Source organism: Musca domestica, unplaced genomic scaffold (genome assembly GCF_030504385.1).
Source record: "Musca domestica strain aabys unplaced genomic scaffold, Musca_domestica.polishedcontigs.V.1.1 14, whole genome shotgun sequence".
Classification (NCBI taxonomy): Eukaryota; Metazoa; Arthropoda; class Insecta; order Diptera; family Muscidae; genus Musca; species Musca domestica.
In genome coordinates this window covers 14,648,258-14,672,158 of record NW_026712192.1, presented here as the reverse complement: position 1 = coordinate 14,672,158, position 23,901 = coordinate 14,648,258, and the positions used below count along the sequence as shown (strand labels likewise).

The window sequence follows — 23,901 nt, the reverse complement described above, 5'->3', positions numbered from 1 at the left end:
CTCTTTGCTTTGCCCACCTTCGATCCGGAGTCGTCGCGGTTGATAGGGACACTAGTGCCACCTTCCACGACGCCTTCCTTGACCCGGAGTTTGGTAGCATCATCGAGTTTTGGCCTCATCTGAGCGCCAGTTTGAGCAACCTCTTCAGTTTTCTGGACTGATTCATCTCTCTTAGATGAGGATATGACAGTGACGTCGAGCTCTTCATCACACTCTCCTAGCCCTAAGATTTTGGTCTTCTCGAGAAGGGCGGACAGCTGTTCACTCTGTCTTTGTATGCTTTCGTATACTACGTCTCGGTACGTCAGCAGAGTCTCGTCCCCACCCACAATTAAAATCTTGTCCGTGGCCATGTTCCGTGTCTGTGCCTCCGAAGAGGCGGTCGTGGTGTTGTCGGTGTTTGTTTTGATGTTGTTAGTTATACCCTACAACACTATGTGTTGGGGGTATTATAAGTTTGATTGGGCCAGAATTTATGTAACACCTCGAAATATTGGTTTCCCACATAGGAAAGTATATATGGATCTTCCTAGCTCGCCGAGCTGAATCGATCTAGCTATGTATGTCCGTCCGTCCGTCTGTCCGTCTGTCCATGTTAATTTGTAATCACGCTACAGGTCGCAATTATGGCCCGATCCTTACGAAATTTTGCACGAAGGTGGGGTTAGGGTCAGAATAGAAGCCTATTTCTTTTGGAGATGATCGCCAAATGTTTAGGGGTTAAAATGGACCAAATACTGAAAAAATGTCGGATTTTGCAGTAGCTATACATGTCGCAATTATAGACCAATCGACGCGGAATTTCGCATGTATTTAGAGTTTAGGGCGGGGAAGAAGCCTACCAATTTGTGTGATCGTCGGATAATATTTAGCGGGTAAAATAGACCATATCTTTTGTGTTGAAAAAATTCAAAATGTTTCATTAAACCGCGAATATTTTAAATCCCTGCGAAATCACAAAGCCATGACCAGGTTACTTCTGATCTTTACATTGATGTTAACATCAATCAAATCGGATATATAGCAAAATATGTGCGATATATATGTCTATCAAAGAAGATATGCTTGAAAGATCTCTTATATGTCGAGAACGGCTGAACTGATTTCGACAGTTCTCATTAATTCAGAATGGCCTCTTGCAGGAAACAAAAAACGTCTAAAAAATCGCATAAAATATCTCTCTAAAGATGAAAATATTGATTTTGTAATATTTTCTCATATTTTTTCAATTTTGTCACATTTTTGGCATATTTTCATTTTGAATTAAACATTTGGTAATATTTCTACAGCTAACAAAACTAAGTAGTTGGGATATCAGGATATTATATACAGATCGCATTTATGGCCCGATCCTTAGGAAATTTTGCATGGGGATAAGATGAGGGTCAGAATAGAAGCCTAGAAGCCTGTATCTCATATAGATACGTTTCAGTCAAAAACCAATACTAAATGTTAATCTTTTGCCAGTTCTGAGAGATTATAGGTCTTTGGGAAATATTGGTTCCAGATCTAGGAAGACCATTTACGTGCAACATCTACCAATAAATTGAAAATGAGCAAATTAGTTTAAGTTGCTATTATTCGAAAATTAGAGAACGAAACCTGATGGTTTTCTTTTATTATTTGTCACAATATCTTGTGGAATTCTTTCGAGTATCTCGCCTATATAAACTGTATCATTTATTATAGTGTTGTAGGGTATTCAACGGTCGGCCCCGCTCGACCGTAGCCTTTGCTTACTTGTTTTTAAATTGTTTTTCATACGACCCTCCATATCATAGTAAGGCATTGGCATCTAAGCCTATTACTCGTCGAGGCTCCCAAGTATCGACGAGGCAAACCTTGGAACACTGATTGGCTTGGGAGTCCGTTGCGGTGGACTAGTCCGTTGAATGGATAGTTTAGGGGCGCCAATGACTTCGCCTCGTCGACTCCACCGATCATAGGCACCCGGGTATTTAGTCCGAGACTCTCGCCCTAGAAACCCGGCGTCCCACAATCCGCAACCTGTGGATGTGTCCGGTAGCATTCAGCTAAGCTTCCGCAAACGACGAACCAGAAATCTTTGCTGTCAGGAAGGCCATAGAGCTGCTGGCAAATAGAATCAATGAACGGGACGGACCGGTGACTATATATCTCGATAGCGGCCCTGAAGGCTCTAAATTCATTTACAATCAAATCTATGGTAGTTCTGGAATGCAGGAATGCTCTGAAAAAGGGTAAATCGTCCCTAGACATTGCAACATATCTGGCAATGAATCGGCTGATGAATTGTCAAGACGCGGATCTGAGTCAGTATATCTAGAGATTGAGAGCTCAGTGATGTCACCCTTATGTCACTTCTTCGAAGTACTGGGAAATTTCAACAGAACTGGCTAACTGGAAGGGGATGTAATGTCTCCAAGAAGATCTGGCCGGTGAACTCCGAAAGGTGGTCAAAGTCACTTATATCCATAACGAAGCTGGACTTGAAGCTTGAAGGACACTGCAACATAAAGGCCATGACATGCAAAATGGGGGGGACGAAACTGAATACTGCAGGCTTTGTGAGGACGAGGAAGAAACTTTGACGGTGGAGCACTTACTCTGCCACTGCCCAACTTTTATAGGAGAGAGACAGAGGCTACTAGGTAAACAAATTCTGACGGACTTGTCCTCACTCTCCGACACAGAGCCAGCAGTCATTCTTCAATTAGCCAGAAGACTAAACTGGCTAAGGACGACACGTTAACACACCGTTTATGCAATCCTACTAACTTCCCTACTCTTTATATAGATTCTTACTTTTTCACTATTTGCTATTCATTTCCTTTTCTTCTCTCTTTTCTATTCTCCTATTTTCTTAATTAGTATGAACACAATGGAGCAAAACGTCTCCGAGTGAAGTGGTTGTTCTTACAACAGCACATCCATAAACCTAACCCAACCAAACTTAGGTGTTCCGGGAGCTCTACAAAATACGCATAGTGGTGTAGGGTTTCACATAGTCGGCCCCGCCCGCCTTTTGTCCTTTCCTTACTTGGTTTTTTCTGTGTCACTCAAATAGAAGTCGAAAATCGAGCAGTTGCACACACAAATCACCAAACCAAAAAAAAAATGTAAAAAGCTGTAAGTTCGGCCGGGCCGAGCTTTGAATATCCTCCACCATTTGGCAATTTTCAAAAAAATAAAATCCCTTAAAAATTTTGTTAAACTCTTAAAAATACCGAATGTAGCGGTATATTAGGGTCTATACGACGACGTGGACCTGCATAGGCAACTTTTGTCATTAGCTTTTACAATATTCAAAAGCGAAACTTAAAAAAAAAAATCTGTTTATAATGTAGCTAAAATCATCAAAATACCGAATATAGGGAGGTACCATGGGGGTTATTAAATGTGGACCCGCACAGACAATTTTCTGTTGTAGGCTGTAGTATCCATTACGAACTTAAAATACTAAATTTGAAATAGTTCCGGAAAATAATGTCTCCAAAAGCATCAAAATACCCAATATCGGGGGTACCGTTATATGGGGAGTATACGAAGACGTGGACCTACATGGCTCATTTTCTGTCTTGGGATGAAGCATGCATTACGAGCTTCAAATACCAAAATTGAAACTATTCCGGTAAATAATGTCGCTAAAATTATTAAAATACCGAATATCGGGTGGTACCGTTATATGGGGGCCATGCGAAGACGTTGACCTACATGACCCATTTTCTGTTTTATGCTGTAGTATCTATTACAAACATTAAATACCAAATTTGAAACAATTTCGGTACATAATGTCCCAAAAATAATCAAAATACCCAATATCGGGAGGTACCGTTATATGGGGGCTATACGAAGACGTGGACCTACATGGCCCATTTTCAATACCAAAAGTCCTGCAGACATAATACACATTTGAGTAGAATTTTATCAACCTACTTCATTTCGTTCGGAAGCTAGAGTGATTTCCACAGGACAGACGGACGGACATTGCTAAATCGACATAGAATTTTATGCAGATAAAGAATGTATATTTCGAGGTGTTACAAACGAAATGACAAACTTAATATACCCTCCATACTATGGTTAAAGTTCTACTCATTTTTACTCTTAGATCAAACTCTTGATCTATTTTGAGTGATTTTGCGTCCACTTTAATTTTTCAAGCCGGCAGGAGTGCTCACACACAAAACAAAAGAGAGGAGAGTAAACTCCATAAAAAAAAACTCCCACTCTTTGAGCAATTCTGCTCGCGAGCAGGTTTCGTTCCCGAGCAACGGTGCTCAAAACCGTGTTCTAGAACATGAAGAGAAAAAAGAGATAATTTAAGAGAAAATTAAAATTCTGTTTTTCTTTATATTTTACGGTTCTATTGAATTGTTTTTAGACACGAATGTTTGCCAAAATAATTTATAAAGCAAATGGATAAAAAATATTTGTATAAATAATGACTTAACACTGTTTTGTTCTTAATTTAAATAAGCAAAGAGATATTTGACTGAAAAGAGATATTTCTTCTTGAGCACCGCTGTTCCCGAGTGAAAATGAGCAAATCTGAGCTCTGGCCAAAGAGACATATAGGTCTGCGATTTGCTAAGGCAATGATTTAAATTTGCTACTCAATGACATTATTGTCCATTTTTGGCTAAGAGGAGAGGCAGCAACATTTTTAAAACCTAAATCTTCATTTTACTGAATTACCAAAACAAATGTTTACTGCAGACTAGACAATCATTTACAATCGGAAAACAGAGGACATGACTTGAAAGGACAACTTAGTGTTTACAACATCTAAAGTAACTAAGCTTAAAGCTGATGTCGTCCTCTACACCCACCCACTTCCGCCAAAAAAGAGAATACACCCACACTTACATTTGTTGATTTCCGTTTGTGGTATTTGCTGGAACTTCTGTTCTGTTCTCTTCTCTTCGTTTTTGTTCTTTTTTGTTTCTTTTGCATTATGTATTGCATTTGGTTTTTGCCCTGCCACTTTATCAGTGGTTGCAGAAGTACTTAAATACTGTGTTGTCGGTGAAACGTGGCCGTTTCGTTCCTAACTTGTTGCCAATATCATTTTTCACTTTAGGTGTCCGATTGGCACGGTCAACCCGCTCCCCCACACACTATATTGCGGGTGATATTAAGCTGATGGCAAAACATTGTTGTTGTTGGGAAAGAGGGGGAAGAAAGAATGTTATGGCGGCATTGGCAGAAGTCAGCAACCACAGGCCAGTGAATTGAAAATTTGCTATAGCATCAGCATTGTTTGCCACCGGAGAAGTGCATTTGTCGCATTGCATCAGGATTGGTGTTTGGTACAATGGGTGTTGGCTGCACCAGCCCCCCCTCCTGCCCCTCTCTGCTGAAAACAAAATGTCGACAAAATGGACGACATTCCAGTTATCCAGCAAAGTGGAACTCCCTAAACCAACAGTCATCCTGTAGTTACCCAGACTGACAGGCAAACCTAACTAACTATAGAGGACTTAAGGCACCTGGCAGCGTGAAAACCCATTTATCATTTCCTTAGACTTGCTTTTTTGCATTCACTCACTACTCTCCCAGCCAATGCTGGAGCATGGCACATAGCCTTTGTTGGTGTTGGTGTTGTTGTTTTTCTTGTTGCTGTCGTTGCGTTTCCTCCTTTTGCTGCTGGTCGTAACAGGTGGACATGATAAGAGGATTTGGTACGCTCAAGTAGAATTCAACATTTTACAGTTAATGTTAAATGGAAAATCCAGAGAAAAAAAAAACGAGTACGACAACGTCGGTAGCAGGAACCGAAAGACGAACGGACAGACAGGGGAGAGACAGAAAAAAATGTGAGGTTTTTTAATTGACAACTTGCAAGAATTTTTTCCTGTGGCTTTTGAGGTCAAACACTAAGGAGTTAAATTGAATGAAATTACAACCGAAAAAATGCATCAGTACCCAAAAGTGTAAAGTAAGGTGTTGGTTGGTATGCAAATAATGTTGTTTGCTGTGTAAACAAATTTAAAATGTTGAAAATTTAATTCAATATTGTACAGCTAAATAAAGGAAATTAAGTCGGCAAAGAATGAAAGCTATTCCCTGCTTAAAACATTTGCTGATATTTTTTGGGTGAGTTAATATTACAATCCTTTGAACACAAGACTATAGAATATAAGAATTCTTCAGCGGTGGAAATATCTAGGATATATTTCCTTTACAAAAGAAAGCTTTCTTCTTTGAAAAGTAGAGCTCAAGTAACAAAAATGTTTATATTCAGAATTTATGTAAAGTAGATCATACCAACTATGAACCAAATAACATTGACTGCGATAAGTATTATATCCGGACCAAGTTTCACCAAATGGTAAAATTCGGTTGAATAGGAAAAATATATTCAATTTTGGCTGATATGGTGAGCAATAACTGTAAAATCGGATGAAGATGTATATCGAAGCCACATAAAAATCTGAACGGATCTCGATACGGAACGGATTTCGAGCTGTATCTGATACCCGCTATCAAATATCATTGTTTAGAGTGTATATTACGCATGTGAGGGACTTAAGGTGAGAATACATAAAGCGCTTATCTGGCTGGCTTAAGTCATCGGCTGGCTTCTTCGAAAATGAACAAAGAAGCCTAGGGCCAACATCGAACTAAGTCAATCCATTATTCATCTACGAAGAAGCCAGCTGATGACTTCAACCAGCCAAATATGCCCTTTATGTATTTCCACCCTTAAAACCCCACATCGTGTGAAAAATATATAAGGAAGATATAACTATATCTGGGAGGTACCGCTATATGGGGCTATACAAAAACGTGAGCCTATACATACAATATTTCGGCAACGGAGCTACAACTCATTAGGACACAAAAATACAAATTTTTAGACAAATCCGCGAAGAAATGTGGCAAAAATCATCAAAATACTGAATATCGGGAGGTACCGTTATATGGGGACTATACCAAAAAGTGGATCGATTTATCATTTTCAATACTAACCATCCTAGACACAATACAAATTGTTTCGATAAATTTTGAGGCTCTACGTCAAATAATGTTGGCTGTATCGTGATATCAACAGACAAACGGACAGACTGACGGACATCGTTAAATCGACTTCGAATTTTATGCTGATTATGAATAAATATATACTTTATGGAGTCTACGAGGAATATTTAGGGATGTTACAGACGGAATGACAAAATTAATATACCCTCTTTTCCAAGGTGGAGGGTATAATAAAACAAATTCAAGAATTTAAAAAACGTATTTATTGTAATGCTTTAGGAAATACAATATTTTTATACCCTACAATACTATGTGTTGGGGGTATTATAAGTTTGATTGGGCCAAAAATTATGTAACACTTTGAAATATTCGTTTCCCACATAGGAAAGTATGTATGGGTCTTCCTATCGTGCCGAGCTGAGTCGATCTAGCTATGTATGTCCGTCCGTCCGTCTGTCCATGGTAATTTGTAATCACTCTACAGGTCGCAATTTTGGCCGATCTTCACGAAATTTAGAATGAAGGTGGGGCTAGGGTCAGAATATAACCCTATTTCTTTTGGAGATGATCGAATAATATTTAGGGGTTGAAATGGACCAGTTGCAGTTGCTCTACAGGTCGCAATTATAGACCAATCAAAGCGAAAGTTAGCATGGGGCTAGAGCTTAGGGCAGAAGCCTTCCAATTTTGATGGTTATCGGGTAATATTAAGTGGGTGAAATAGGCCACATCATTTGTGTTAAATAAAAGTCAAATTTTCCATTAAACCGCGAATATTTTTAATCCCGGCGAAATCACAAATAGATGAACAGGTCAATTCTGACCGTTACGTAGATGCCGATAGTAAATGTATCGGTTATATATAGCAAAAAATATATACAATGTGTATATACAAAGGAAAGGGATATTAGCCAGAATGCTTATATCTCAAGAATGGCTGCACCGATTTTGACAAATTTTGTCAATTCAGAATGCCCTCTTGACATAAAAGTATAAAATCAAAAAAAAAAAAAAATCGCAGAAAAACATACCAATAATAATGATAATATAGATTTTTTAGTATTTTGTGATATTTTTTTATTATTTTTTCATATTTTATATCGCATTCGATTTTTTCAATTTGACTTATAATATTTTGTAATATTTTTTCACCCTATAACACAGGTTGGGGATATTATATAAGTATTGCAAATATCGTCCGATCCTCACGAAAATTTTCACAAGGGTAGGGTTGGGCTCAGAAGGGCTGGGCCAATTGTTTTCAAAGATGTCCGCAATATATTAGGTGTTGAAATGGACCAACAACTAAAAATTTTCCTGATTTTGTAGCCGTTAGAAACCGAAGGACACGAAATCTCGCATAAAGTTAGAGCTTAGGACAGCGGGTAGAATGGATCACTAATTTTGTGTAAAAAAATACCAGCATTACTTACAGACGATATCCGAAATACACAAAAGGCGAGCTTTTGGAGAAGATTGCAAAATATTTAGGGGTTCAAATTAACCAAAATCAGAAATGTTTTTCAGATCACACAATTGAAGCCAATCGACGCGCCTGTGAAGAGAGTTAAGGACAGGGAAGAATTCTAGCATTTTGGATGACCATTGGATTATATTTAGCTGTAAAATGGACCACAACAACTAACAGCCCGACGGAGTGCATAAATATTGGGCAAATGTCCCTAGTCAAAATCCTAATTTCAAAAGCGAAATCTTCAAATATGGATTGGGATATGAGGGGGCTTCTAACATATTGTAGTGTTGTAGGGTATAACATAGTCGGCCCCGCACGACTATAGCCTTTGCTTACTTGTTTTAATTTGACAGAATTTACTTTTACAACAAATTCCGTCGCGCCTTCCATATATCGTTGAAATTGTTGCGTCAAATATATGAAATCGGCTGAGAAAATATATATGAATGCTACACCCAAATCTTAACCGATTTTAAATTAATTTGTCAAATTTATTGTTGTAACCAAATTCCGCCATACATTCTGAATAGGAATCGGTCATATATATCGTGTTTGGTGCATAGCACACATGAAATCAGCCGAAATATATATGGAAGCTATACCCAAATCTCCACCGATTTCTATATAATTTGGCACATTTTTATACCCTCCACCATAGTATGGAGGGTATATTAAGTTTGTCATTCCTTCCGAACGAATTTTTTATGTCTGCCAGGCTTTTGGTATTGAAAATGGGTGATGCAGGTCCACGTTTTGGTATAGCCCCCATAAAACGGTACCTCCCAATATTCGGTATTTTGATGATATAAGCGACATTTTTCACCAGAAATGTTTCAAATTTGGTATTCGAAGTTCGTAATGGGTACTACTGCCTATGACAGAAAAGTCCAAAAGTCAAAATTCTATTCCATAGACTTTTCAAATTAATTGCATATTGCCTAAGCGGTTTAAATCGCATAACATTGCTAACTATGTTGTTATATCATAACAACGGAGGTATTTTCAAAGGGTTGCCATATATTGACTCTGTCTTGTCCCATCTTTATTTACAAGCAGACCAAAAAGGTGACACTGCTTTATTACAAAATAAAATTTTAGTCATATATTGGGAACTCTTTCTGGAAATTATTCTATTAATTTTTGTTGTCAAAATGCAAATTCTGAAGTTTTTTTTTTTTTAATTTGATTTCCATCGAACGAAATGCATTAAATAATTACAAATAGAGTGCAGTTGCAACAATCCTTTTAAAGAAAATTGATTTCCACGCAATACCCAAAATTCTAACTGAATGACCGTAAGAGAACTTCCAATTTATGGAAATGCTGCCGGGTGAGTTATTGATTAATTTTTGTTTATACCCTCAGAGAGAGTGTCTCATCAAAATAACAGTTTTAGACGCTAGGTCTCTTTGGACCAAATCCGTTTCAGGATATTTGGAGTCGATTTATGGACGTCCGTCCGTATGTCTGTCTGGCTGGTGCGCACGATAACTCTCGCTGTGAGCATCCGATTTGATCCAAACTTGGTAAATCGTAATATTATTATTAAACTTAGGTTCGGCAATGGGCAATATCGGTCCACTACTTCTGATACCTCCCCCACAAAATGTCAACATTTTTTAAAAGAAAATAATTTGCTGCACAGAAAGAGAAAGGATAATCCGCAATATGCTAGATCAGTTCCATCAAGTACCTCCCCCACAAAGTGGGAAAATTTTGAATAATTATAACGCTTATAAAATGTGCAGGATGAGTCCGATTGTCTTCAAATTACACACATCGCAATACTTTCATTATCCAAAGATGAGGCGTGAAGATGGAATATATCGGCTCTTTGTGAAGTAGTCGTGCCAAATCTGTCATATTGTAATATTTATATCAGACTGATGTCAGAAATGGGCAACATTAAACAATTCCTTGGAGATCTCCCTCAAATCGGGTTAATAAATTCCATATCGATCGTTGGTTGAGAGTAATTTCAAAATCACTGACTTCTTTCACAAATAATGAAAAATATAAAAATTGAAAATTGTGAGGTACCAGAAGGGATGGGCCATAACTATCATTTTCGCACCATATCTTGGGTTTGTAGAAATAAAGGAATGTGTAAAACTTGAAGAGAATCGGATGATAATTAAGAATTTTAATGCTAATTTCGCATTTTATGACAGATAAATCTATTAAAAATTTTGAACCGCTGTTGGGAGGTACCGACACACCGTCTGTGTTGATAGAAATATTGGAATTTGCGCGAATTTGAAAATAATCTGATACACATTTCACTTTTTATGAGCTTCATGGTTATTCAAAATACTGACCCCTTTGTGGGGGAGGTACCAGACAAGAATTCCACAACAGAAGAAGAACAGAATTAATAAAATGTAAAGTAAATTTCATCATATTTGCTTACCACCTCCTTTGAGCTAGGTGTGCTCAAGATTCCAAGTTGCCCACATTTACAATTCTATTGCGCACCTTTTCTAAATTTGGAAAATTCAAAACAAATATTTTACACATTTTTATTTTAATTAAATTTCCATTGGTAATGATGCAGAAAAACAAATCCTTTTAATTTAAAAGCTTTTGTTAAATTGAAAACCAAACAGCGTGACGTGGTCCATTCGCATACAGGTGGTTGTAGTTGGTAGTTGTAAACGAACCAATAACAACGACATGCAACGTTTAGATTTTAAGCCCAAATTAAATGGAAGAAATGTCATCATCATTCAAAACAACAAATTCCAAAATAAAACAACGATTCTGTCGTATGGTAAAAAGTACCTTTTGGTCATTTAAAAAAGTTATCCATTTCATGGCTGCCTGGCATGGCATTACACTACACACTCTCTCTCTCTCTCTCTCTCTCTCTCTCTCTCTCTCTCTCTCTCTCTCTCTCATTCTCTCTGCCCAGCTATTGAATATCTCCCAGACGACAATTAAGGCGTTACGCATTTTTTAGCACCCAATGATACTCTATGATGTGTCACTAATGTCCAGCACTCTATTTTAGTGAATGGAAGATTTCACAGTTTGATGACTTGAACGCTTTCAGGAATTTGCTTACTAATGAGATAAATAATGACATCAAGCCAGATGGGGTGGAGTGATAGATTTTTGAAAACCATAGACCACCAGAAGTTCATCTCCATAGACCACCAGAAGTTTATCTCCATAGACCACCAGAAGGAAGTCTTTATAGACGGCCAGAAGGGAGTCGCTATAGACGACCAGAAGGCAGGCTCTATAGACGACCAGAAGGGAATCTCTATAGACGACCAGAAGTGAGTCTCTATAGACGACCAGAAGGAAGTCTCCATTGACGAGCAGAAGGGAGTCTCCATAGACGAGCAGAAGGGAGTCTCCATAGACGAGCAGAAGGGAGTCTCCATAGACGAGCAGAAGGGAGTCTCCATAGACGAGCAGAAGGGAGTCTCCATAGACGAGCAGAAGGGAGTCTCCATAGACGAGCAGAAGGGAGTCTCCATAGACGAGCAGAAGGGAGTCTCCTGAGACGAGCAGAAGGGAGTCTCCTGAGACGAGCAGAAGGGAGTCTCCAGAGACGAGCAGAAGGGAGTCTCCTGAGACGAGCAGAAGGGAGTCTCCTGAGACGAGCAGAAGGGAGTCTCCTGAGACGAGCAGAAGGGAGTCTCCTGAGACAAGCAGAAGGGAGTCTCCTGAGACGAGCAGAAGGGAGTCTCCTGAGACGAGCAGAAGGGAGTCTCCTGAGACGAGCAGAAGGGCGTCTCCTGAGACGAGCAGAAGGGAGTCTCCTGAGACGAGCAGAAGGGAGTCTCCTGAGACGAGCAGAAGGGAGTCTCCTGAGACGAGCAGAAGGGAGTCTCCTGAGACGAGCAGAAGGGAGTCTCCTGAGACGAGCAGAAGGGAGTCTCCTGAGACGAGCAGAAGGGAGTCTCCTGAGACGAGCAGAAGGGAGTCTCCTGAGACGAGCAGAAGGGAGTCTCCTGAGACGAGCAGAAGGGAGTCTCCTGAGACGAGCAGAAGGGAGTCTCCTGGGACGAGCAGAAGGGAGTCTCCTGAGACGAGCAGAAGGGAGTCTCCTGAGACGAGCAGAAGGGAGTCTCCTGAGACGAGCAGAAGGGAGTCTCCTGAGACGAGCAGAAGGGAGTCTCCATAGACGAGCAGAAGAGAGTCTCCATAGACGAGCAGAAGGGAGTCTTCATAGACGAGCAGAAGGGAGTCTCCATAGACGAGCAGAAGGGAGTCTCCATAGACGAGCAGAAGGCAGTCTCCATAGACGAGCAAAAGGGAGTCTCCATAGACGTGCAGAAGGTAGTCCCCATAGACGTGCAGAAGGTAGTCTCCATAGACGTGCAGAAGGTAGTCTCCTAAGACGAGCAGAAGGGAGTCTCCTGAGACGAGCAGAAGGGAGTCCCCTGAGACGAGCAGAAGGGAGTCTCCTGAGACGAGCAGAAGGGAGTCTCCTGAGACGAGCAGAAGGGAGTCTCCTGAGACGAGCAGAAGGGAGTCTCCTGAGACGAGCAGAAGGGAGTCTCCTGAGACGAGCAGAAGGGAGTCTCCTGAGACGAGCAGAAGGGAGTCTCCTGAGACGAGCAGAAGGGAGTCTCCTGAGACGAGCAGAAGGGAGTCTCCCGAGACGAGTAGAAGGGAGTCTCGATAGACGAGTAGAAGGGAGTCTCAATAGACGAGTAGAAGGGAGTCTCCATAGACGAGCAGAAGGGAGTCTCCATAGACGAGCAGAAGGGGTCTCCATAGACGAGCAGAAGGGAGTCTCCATAGACGAGTAGAAGGGAGTCTCCATAGACGAGCAGAAGGGAGTCTTCATAGACGAGCAAGAGGGAGTCTCCATAGACGAGCAAAAGAGAGTCTCCATAGACGAGCAGAAGGGAGTCTACATAGACGAGCAGAAGGGAGTCTACATAGACGAGCAAAAGGGAGTCTACATAGACGAGCAGAAGGGAGTCTACATAGACGAGCAGAAGGGAGTCTACATAGACGAGCAGAAGGGAGTGTCCTGAGACGACCAGAAGTGGGTCTCCTGAGACGACCAGAAGGGAGTCTCCATAGACGACCAGAAGGAGTCTCTACAGATGACCGGAAGGGGTCGTCTCAATCAACCGACGACTTGAAGGTAGACTCTATAGACCGACCACTTGAAGGTCCTCTCCATAGTCCTCTACTGACTATTTAAAGGTTATCTCCATAGACCGAGGACTTGAAGGTCGTCTCCATAGACCGACGACTTGAAGTTCGTCTCTATAGACGTGGGTCGTCTATAGACGATTTGAAGGTCGTCTCTATAGACGACTTAAAGGTTGTCCTATAGACCTACGACTTGAAGGTCGTCTCTATAGAAAACTTGAAGGTCTCCCCATAGACGACTTGAAGATCATCTCCATAGAAGACTTGAAGTTCATCTCCATAGACGACTTGAAGTTCATCTCCATAGACGACTTGAACGTCATTTCTATATAAATTTCTATTCCACAAATTTATCATCATTCCCATTGCGCCACACCCTGTTTAATGTATATTTTCATTGCGAACTACTAAAATGCATTAGCAAACATTTTCCTCACAGCTGCCATTAGGATTCTTAATTACATCGACGGATGGTTAATTGTCCACAAAAGTGTTAATGTTAATTTAATTTTATGGATTTGCATATCCGTTCAAATGATACAATCAAAATGTACAGCATTATTCATGGAAATGGCAATATTGAAATAATACAACGTGCATCGTCGTCGAATTGATTCATTCATTCATCATGATCCTTGGGGGATGAGTTTAATGACCGAAATTGAAATAATTAAAGAGAAATATGTAGTGTTGTAAAGAAAATTTTGCAATTAAGTAAATGTATCTAAGATGCTAGGAGACTAAATCGGGTCTAATTAATTAAGGACGTCATATACAACTTCATTTCCTGGATATTCAAAATATAAAAGAAACAAGCAAATGGTATACATGGGCGGGCCTACCATTTAATACTCCACAACATTATAGTTTGACGTAAAATTTTTTGAAGTTTTAATTAATCATTTTAAAGGTGGCAAAAACACTATACTTAGCTGGGTACAATACTTAAACGCCAGGAATTCACAAATACAGAGTGCAACAAAGTCAAACGCCATCATTTTTAATTTTTTTTTTTAAATTTTATTGAATGAAAGCGAAAATGTTGGAAATAGCATCAAATTTCAAATAAGTTTAGATTTGTTCGAATTGGTAACCTTTGACACGAATTAAGGCCTTGAAACCGTCCGAATGTTGCTCTGCGGTATTTTGACCCATTCCCGGCTAGGTGCTTGCTAGAGGGGATCGATACTTTGGTATTTTTTAGTGCCAACCTTGCTCTCCAAAATACATCAGACACAATAGTCCAACGGATCGGTATCCGGAGATTTTGGTGGCCATTGTAATAAATGTTTTAAATACATACGTGTAAGATCTGTATTAAATGGTACTACATTTGGGTGAATGGATACAGGAGGAAGGTAGGAGAAAAATGTCTTTCTCTAACGGTGTACAATAAGTGTACGAAAATTACTAATCAGTACTAAATTTGGAAACAGTCAATTTGAAAATCCGTACTTAACGTGCACGGAAAGTACTAAATGACACTACATTTAATATAAGTGTAGGAATGAGCTGAACTTATACATTTTTAATATGAGTAACGATGGGTGTGGCAATGAACAGTTTCTTACGAAATTTGGTACGAAGTGAAACATATCAAAAACGTAGACCTATACTGATACTTTTTTGCTATTTTCTTTTCTACAAATTAGAACTCAAACTACCAAAATTAGTCGATTTTAAATGAAAAATATAACTGAATCTTAAAAAAATACGTGAAATTGGGTTGTATTATAAAGTTGAGCAGTTATCCTTTTTGAAGAAAACCAAAGCTCTCAATAAATGTTTAGGCCTATATTAATTGTTGCGAAATATAGATCAAAATATTGGGGTTCCTTTGAATATGGTCAAGCTTGATAGAGGCCCTAAAAAACGTTGAATAAGAAACAAGAGCTCTTTTGGAATTTTCATTTACAAAACTAATTACTATCAAATCAACGTCTAATTTGAAAGATTTCCAAGGGATATTGACCCAATCTATTGCGATTACTTTCTGAAGTAAACTTTCAAAACGCCGATAAACTTGTCCTCCATTTGTTATACTATTCACCATAGTATGGTGGAAGGTAAAACCTCGAAACCTCTCGAAATATAAATTTTAGACTTTACAAAATATACTCTTAATCGGTATAAAATTCTATGTCCATTTAGCGATGTTCGTTCGTCTGTAGAAATCACTCTAGCTTCCGAACGAAATGAAGTAGGTTGATAACATTTTACTCAGAAGTGTGTAAGGATCTGCAGGATTTTTATACGCTCCATCGGAGCCCTCCTATGGAGGGTATATTAACTTTGTCATTCCTGTTTGTAACTCCTCGAAATACTCATGTCAGACCCAACAAAGAATATATATATTCTTGATCAGCGTAAAATTCTAAGTCGATTTAGCGATGTCCGTCTGTTTGTTGTAATCACGCTATCTTTCGAACGAATTGAGATAGAGGTCTACACACGCATGTTTATTTTTCCAAAAGGCAGGTTAAGTTCGTAAATGGGCCATGAGGTCCACGTTTTCATATAGCCCCATATAAAGGTACCTCCCGATATTCGGTATTTTGATTATTTTAGCGGCATTATTCACCAGAATTGTTTCAATTTTGGTATTTAATGTTAGTCGTGGATGCTACACCCCAAGACAGAAGCTTGTCTGTGCAGGTCCACGTCTTCGTATAGCCCCCACATAACGGTACCTCCCGATATTCGGTATTTTGATTATTTTAGCGGCATTATTCGCCGGAATGGTTTCAAATTTGATATTTGAAGTTCGTAATGGATACTACAGCCTATGACAGGAGATTGTCTGTGCAGGTCCACGTCTTCGTATAGCCCCCATATAACTATACCTCCCGATATTCGGTATTTTGATGATTGTATCTGCATTATTCCGCATTTGTAATGGATTATAACAAATGTTACCTATGCAGGTCCATGTCGTCGTATAGACCCAAATATAACACCTACATTATGTATTCTTAAGATTTCAACTGATTTTTTAACGGAATTTATTGTTTTTGAGAATTGCCAAATTCGTTCCAAATGGTGGATGGTATTCAAAGTTCGGTCCGGTACGTCTTCTTTACTTGTTTTTACTTGTAATAAAAAATTTTCGCATATAATTTCCTAAGCACCAGTAAGGAAATGCCAAAATTTGGGAGGGGCCGACTTTATGATATCCTACACCACTATGCGTATTTTGTAGAACTCCTGTAACAAAAAAGTTTATATTGCGAATTTATGTGAAGTAGATCTGGCTTACATTGCTGTATAGTACATTATATAACTTCGATAAGGATTATATTAAAAGATATTTATTGGATCAATACCGGCCCAAATTTTACCAAATGGTAAAATTCGGTTGAATATGAAAACATCTATTCAATTTGGGCTGATATTACATATATGGTGAGCAATAACCGTAATATCGGATAAAGGTGTGTATTGAAGTTATATAAAAATATGAACCGATCTCGATAAGATTTTGCAGAAGTATTTTCGAGCAGTACCTGATGCCCGGAATCATATATCATTGTTAGGGAGTGCATATTACGCATGTGAGAAAATTTAACGCCTAATCGGATTTAAAATAATAATTCACTCGGAATTGCCAAAATTCAGTCCATTTGGGCCGATGTTACCATTTGATCTCGATAAAATTTGATATAGTTATTTCGATATCCATAAGTTATTTAGTACCAAATACCATTTTTGTGGAGTACGTATTACGCTTGTGAGGTACTTTGAACCCCAAATCGAATAAATTCAGTCAATTTGGGCTAATATTAGCTATTTGGTGTGCAATAAATCTGATAAAGATATATGTGCGAGCTATATCCTAATCTGAACCGATCTCGATAAAATTTGAATTCAAAGAGGACATCGCTGAAGCATAGTATTTTGGATGGTCATCGAATAATATTTAGCTGATGAAATTTACCACAATTTTGTGTGAAAAAATACCAAAAGTAACAAAATCACAAATACATGAAAAGCTCACCTCTGATATTTACATCGATGCTAACTTCGTTGACGAATATAGCTCAGGATAAAACTTTTGCAGGACTATGTGACACTATTTCAAAAACGACATGAAAATAAAATGTTCTCAATATGCTTGGAAAAAAGTTTGAATTGGTAAATTCTAGTCTTTCGGAAAAAGTGAATTGGGTATTTGGCATAGTAGGAACATCTGCTCCGATGCTTTTTAAAGAGATCAAATGTTTTTGAAAAATTTTGGTTCCAGATCAATGTTGATTATTCCAAAAGAGGAACAATCACGTTTAACATTAGCTTTTATTATGTAGTAGATATGGGGATGTTCCTTAAGGGAATTTTCATTCTTGTCGAAAGGATGTGTTGTAGGGTATCAAATGATCGGCCCCGCTTACATGTTTTATTATCTACTGGATATTTTCTAAACAATTGCAGTGGCCGTAAAATGGCTCGTGAGCTGAACATATCGCAATATTCCATTCGGCAAATATTGAAAATGAGCTCGGGGTAAAGCCATTGAAATTCCAAAAAGTGCAAGAAGGAAGAAAACAGACTAAAAAGAGCTAAAGAGTTGCTTTGCTTGGCCGAAAGTGGTGAACTGTCGAATTTGGTTTTATCCGATGAGCAGACATTCGTTGTTCAGCAGTTTGTAAACAAACAAAATGATCGTGTTTACTTGCCAAAGAGGTCAGCTGAAAATGTGCTCCTTCGGTTGCCCACCAGAACTCAAGCGCCGGCCATGGTGATGGTGTGGGCCGCCATAACAGCTGATGATCGCTCTCCGCTCGTATTAATCGGACGTGGCATCAGAATTAATTCCGAATATTATCGCGAAAATATTCTGGAGGGTGTATGAAGGCCTTGGGCACGCAAACATTTTGGCCGCAGACCTTGGACATTCCAACAGGACTCAGTACCATTGCACTCATCACGCGCCACCCAAGATTAGTTACATAATGAGGTTCCTCGCTTCATTTCCAGCGCTCAAAGGCCACTAAAAACTCCAAATACCAATCTGTTGGACTATTGCGTCTGGAGTATTTTGGAAAGCACGGTTGGCACTAAAAAATATCAAAGTGTCGATCACCCCAAGCAAACGTTTCGCCGGGAATGAGCCAAAATACCACAGACCAACATTCGGGCAGCGTGTGACTGTTTCATTGGCCGTTTGAAGGCCAAAATCGTGCCAAAGTTGACCAATTCGAACAAATCTAAACTCATTCTAAAATGTGATGCTATTTCCGACATTTGTATCAAAGCTTCTTAAAGGCATAGTATGCACTCTATAGGAATGTTATTTGTTACAAGAGGTCACATATATAAAATCGCATAATGGAAATGAGATTCAGATCCACGTAGGCTTAACCTCACCATAGCCGTAGTACGTATTCAATAACAGTAATTGTAGATATTTGTTATGAGTAAAACTGCTGAACATGCAGAGTGGTGTAGAGTATCAAATAATCGATCCGCCCCGACTTTCATCTTTTCATTTTTTGACTTTTAATTACAATATAACATTTTTAAATATCGATGTACTTCCATAAATTACCCACATTACTGACCGAAACGTGGACCATGTTGGTAATTTTTTCAGAACTTCAAAATCGTCAAATAAATTTCTCTCATAATCTACTGAATCGGTAACTTTGTGACTAAATATCAAATGCATGCCAAATTTTATATCTAAAACTACTTTTATATTTCTGCATGAAAGAAAATAAAATTCCTCCCTCCGAACATATCTGAAGTTTTAGCATTCCACCGACACGACACAACAATGAATCAAACATAAAACCTAGTGAACGGAAAAAGTTTAAATGCTCTGGGACATTTTATTATATGATTCGCAATGTTTTTACTGTCCGGTCCGGTTCGGTTCAGTTGGTCGTTAGTTTGTTGAACCGTTTAAATATTCGTTTGTTGACTTTAACTCATTTCGATAACTACACGTCCATATTCCGCTATGGATTTTTACACGCACACATACATACATACATGTGAATGTACATTTGTGATGTTAATGTGTTCGTGGTCTATATGATTGTTGGCTTTTTTGTCGACTATATATGTAACCACGTCTGTAACTATTCCACTGACACGGTCAATGGCTGATGTGTGGTTCTACAGTGCGGGTATCAATAGATTAGTATTTCTGAAGAACTTATATTTGGAATTTTGGTACTTATTAAAATTGTGTTTTTAGGTCCACGTGTTCATATAAGCCCAATATAACGGTATCTCCAGATATTCAGAATTTTGATGATTTTGGAATGGATTTTCAATGGAATTCTATGAAAATTGGGATTTGAAGTTTGTAATAGGTACACATCCATTTGGTAGAAAATACCTTCGAGATATTCGGTAATTTAATGATTTATTGGGAATTCGATATGTGAAGTTTTTAATAAATACTAAAAAGAATAAGAAAATATGTCTTTACAGGTCCACGCTCCCTTATAGCCCCATTTAGCGGTATTCCCGATATTCGATATTTTCATGATTTAAGCAAAAATTAATGACATATAAAAACATCAAAAAAATCCGTCGAAAAATACAGCTCAAAGGAAAACCGTTATATAGGGTGCATAGGCTACAGTACCAATTCCGAATTTCAAATACGAAATTTTAAAACAATTCCGGTAAAAATGTCGCTAATATCATCAAAATACCGAATGCAGTTATATGTGGGCTATATGAAGACGCGGACCTACATAGACAATTTTTCGTCATAGGATGTAGTACCCATTGCGAGCTTCAAATACGAATATTTAAACAATTCAAGGGAATAATGTCCTAAAAAAACAGAATGTTAGGAGGTATCTTTATATGGGGGCTATACAAAGACCCGGGCCTGCCTACGAAATTTTTTATCATAGGCTTCAAATACAAGCTTCAAATACAAAAATTAAAATGTCGCTAATATCATCAAAATACCGAATGCCGTTATATGTGGGCTATATGAAGACGCGGACCTACATAGACAATTTTCCGTCATAGGATGTAGTACCCGTTGCGAACTTTAAATACGAAAATTTAATTAATTCAAGTGCCATAAAATATACAGAATATCGGGATGTATCACCCATCCCGTCACTCTTTGGGCCAATTCCAATCGACGAGGCTTGTCCGCAGGCAACATTCTTTGCGTCAATTGAATTTTGTACGGGAACAAATGCAAATCAATGCGAATAATCCGTTGTAAAGTGGACCGAGCCATGCCCAACTGCTGAGAATGGCGTTTTTGGGATGTTCTTGGGGACCTCTCAACACTGGCTCGTACGGCAGCTTGTTCGACTTTTATATGGCCTCTTCGGATTAGAAAGAGCCTTTCCAGTCGAAAATTTTTCGTATAAACGCTTAATGGCGTTCTTAGAAGGCGCACTTCTCACATTTTTTAATGTTTTAAAAGCACGTTGAGTTTTCACAATTGACTTCTTCTGTTGAATGTAAATTTCAACTATTTCAGAGCGCTGTGTATTGGTTCATGGTAAAAATCTTCTTGGACTGATGCTTCAAACGCGGTATGTCAAAAGTTATGGCGTTGCCAAATGGGTCCGTCGTATATGGACAACCCTGTATATGGGGGCTATACGAAGACCCGGACCTGTATGCGCAATTTTTTATCATAGGCTTCAAATACGATATTTTAAACAATTCCGATGAATGATTTCCCTAAAATTTAAAATACAGAATATCGGGGGTTACCGTCAATATCATGGACTTATATTGATACTTCTCTTCCAGGGTGTAAAGTACTCGGTAGGAATGTCTTGTGTGGATTTCCAGACAATTCCATTGAAACATATGAATACAATCATCAAAATACCAAATATGGGGAGGTACCGTTAATAAATACGATATCGTAGACCTATATAGACAATTCTCTTCCAGGGAGTAAATTACTCATAAACAACTTCTTGTGTATAATTTCACATAATTCCATTGAAAAATGTGGCCATACGATATCGTGGACCGATATAACCCATCTTCGAACTTGACCTGCCTACAGGCAATAGACTGATCTGTACAACATTTTAGCTTTCTATCTTAATTGGTTTTTACTCTAGCGTGATTACAACAGACGGACTGACAGAACACAATATCAGGAATAGAATATCAGATCGAAAATAATTATTTCTATCGATTACAAAGGGAACGAAGAACGTAATATACCGTCCATACTATGTATGGTGGAGGATATAACTATCTACATATATTTTTGATCAGCTCAAAAATTCTAAGTCGATTTAGTTATATTAGCTGTTGTAATCACGCCGGAGTTAAAGCGGCATTTTGCAACGAGATGTCTTTTTTCTGCAGACAGGTCAAGTTAGAAGATGAGGTATTTCGGTCAACGTTTTCGTAGAGCCCGTATTTAATTTCATCTCCCGATATTCGATATTTTGACGAATTTAGTCACACTTTCTACAGGAATAATTTAAAATTCGGTATTTATGGGTTGTAAGGCAGAATTTTATCTATATTGGTTCACGTTTTCCCATAGCTTCCAAATAAAGGTACTTGTCCATATTTTGACGATTTTAGCAACATTTAACTGTATTTATAAAAAATACAGTATTTGGATTACGTATTATATAGAACAATTTCTATATATGTCGAGGTTTTTCGATTGCCCCTATCTCTCGATGTTCTATATTCTGATGGTTATAGCCAACCTTTTTTCAGAATTGTTAGAAATTTGGACTGGATGTTCCTAATAACAGAAGTGTCTCACACCCCTCGAGTACTAGAATTTCAGCATTTACAAATATATATTTTGTATGAGTTTATCAATTAATCTCAATTAATTATCTCATTTGACTCAGAATGTGATTCTATAGAGATCATCGAAAGGAACTATGGTTCTATCCCGCATGTTACAAACAAATTTACTAAGACCGCACAGTGTGGCATGAGGTATAAAGATATACAAAATCATCTACTTTGATTTCCAAAATGAAAAATAATATATTTTTCCAAAATTAGATCTGTACTCCACTTCTTTTGGCACCTCCCCTCAAATTTCAATATTCGACCATGTGTCAGTCTGGTTGGTATGTACACTGATACTTCCATCAAATATTGGTGCACTGCTTTTGACACCTCTCCATATATGCTCAAATTTTTGAAAAAAAAAAAAAAAAAACAAGTAAAAAAGCTGCAATTTCGACCGGGCCGAAGTTTGAATACCCTTCACCATTCGGTACAAATTTGACAATTTTCAAAAAAATAGAATTCGTTAAAAATTCTGTTAAAATCTTAAAATTACCGAATGTAGCCGTATATTAGGATCTACACGACGACGTGGACCTGCATAGGCAACTTTTGCCTATTACAATATTCAAATGTGAAACTTGAAAAAAATCTGTTTATAATGTAGCTAAAATCATCAAAATACCTAATATAGGGAGGTACCATGGGGGTTATAAAATGTGGACCCACACAAACAATTTTCTGGCATAGGCTGTAGTATCCTTTAACAACTTCAATTATAAAATTTGAAATAGTTCCGGTAAATAATGTCACTAAAATCATCAAAATACCGAATATCGGGGGGGTACCGTTATATAGGGGCGATATGAAGATGTGGACGGGCACAGACAATTTTCTGTCATAGACTGTAATATCCATTACGAACTTCAAATGCAAATTTGAAACAATTCCGGTAAATAACGTCACTAAAATCATCAAAATACCGAATATCGGGGGGTACCGTTATATGGGGGCTGTACAAAAACGTGGACCTACATAGCCCATTTTTTATCTTATGCTGTAGTATCTACTACGAACTTCAAATACCAAATTTGAAATAGTTCCGAAAATAATGACGCTAAAATCATAAAAATACCGAATATCGTGTGGTACTGTTATATAGGGGCTATACGTAGACGTGGACCTGTACTGACAATTTCTTGTCTTAGGCCGTAGTATCCATTACGAACAATTCCGGCAAATAATGCCGCCAAGATCATTAAAATACCGCATATCTGGAGGTACCGTTATATGGGGGCTATACAAAGACGTGGACCTACAAGGCCCCAATACCAAAAGTCCTGCAGACATAATACACATTTGAGTAATTTTTTATCAACTTACTTCATTTCGTTCGGAAGATAGAGTGATTTTCGCAGACGGACAGATGGACGGGCATCGCTAAATCGACATAGAATTTTATGCTGAACAAGAATATATATGCTTTGTGAGGTATAAAATGTAAATTTCGAGGTGTTACAAACGGAATGACAAACTTAATATACCCTCCATACTATGGTGGAAGGTATAAAAATTACAAAACATCGGCATTTCCAAATCTAAATTGATATCAATAAATTTTTATAAATAATAAATTT

General features: G+C 38.3%; 1 protein-coding gene across 3 annotated transcripts in view; it reads left to right on the top strand.

Moving 5' to 3' along the window:
* The first annotated feature begins 9,574 nt into the window (after positions 1 to 9,574).
* The window catches only part of LOC131801116 (uncharacterized), a 68,620-nt gene continuing 54,293 nt past the window's right edge, over positions 9,575 to 23,901 (top strand). The window contains exons 1-3 of one of the 3 annotated variants that reach the window (XR_009341707.1): positions 9,575 to 9,767; positions 9,834 to 9,936; positions 9,993 to 10,413. Coding sequence is in view for 1 of the 3 variants with exons in the window: in XM_059119224.1 (XP_058975207.1) it covers positions 9,752 to 9,767 (16 nt within the window). In the remaining 2 variants the exon portion in view is untranslated. Of the gene's footprint in view, positions 9,768 to 9,827; positions 9,937 to 9,992; positions 10,414 to 23,901 lie in introns of those variants that run through there. The other 2 variants (XR_009341706.1, XM_059119224.1) reach the window with 2 other exon arrangements.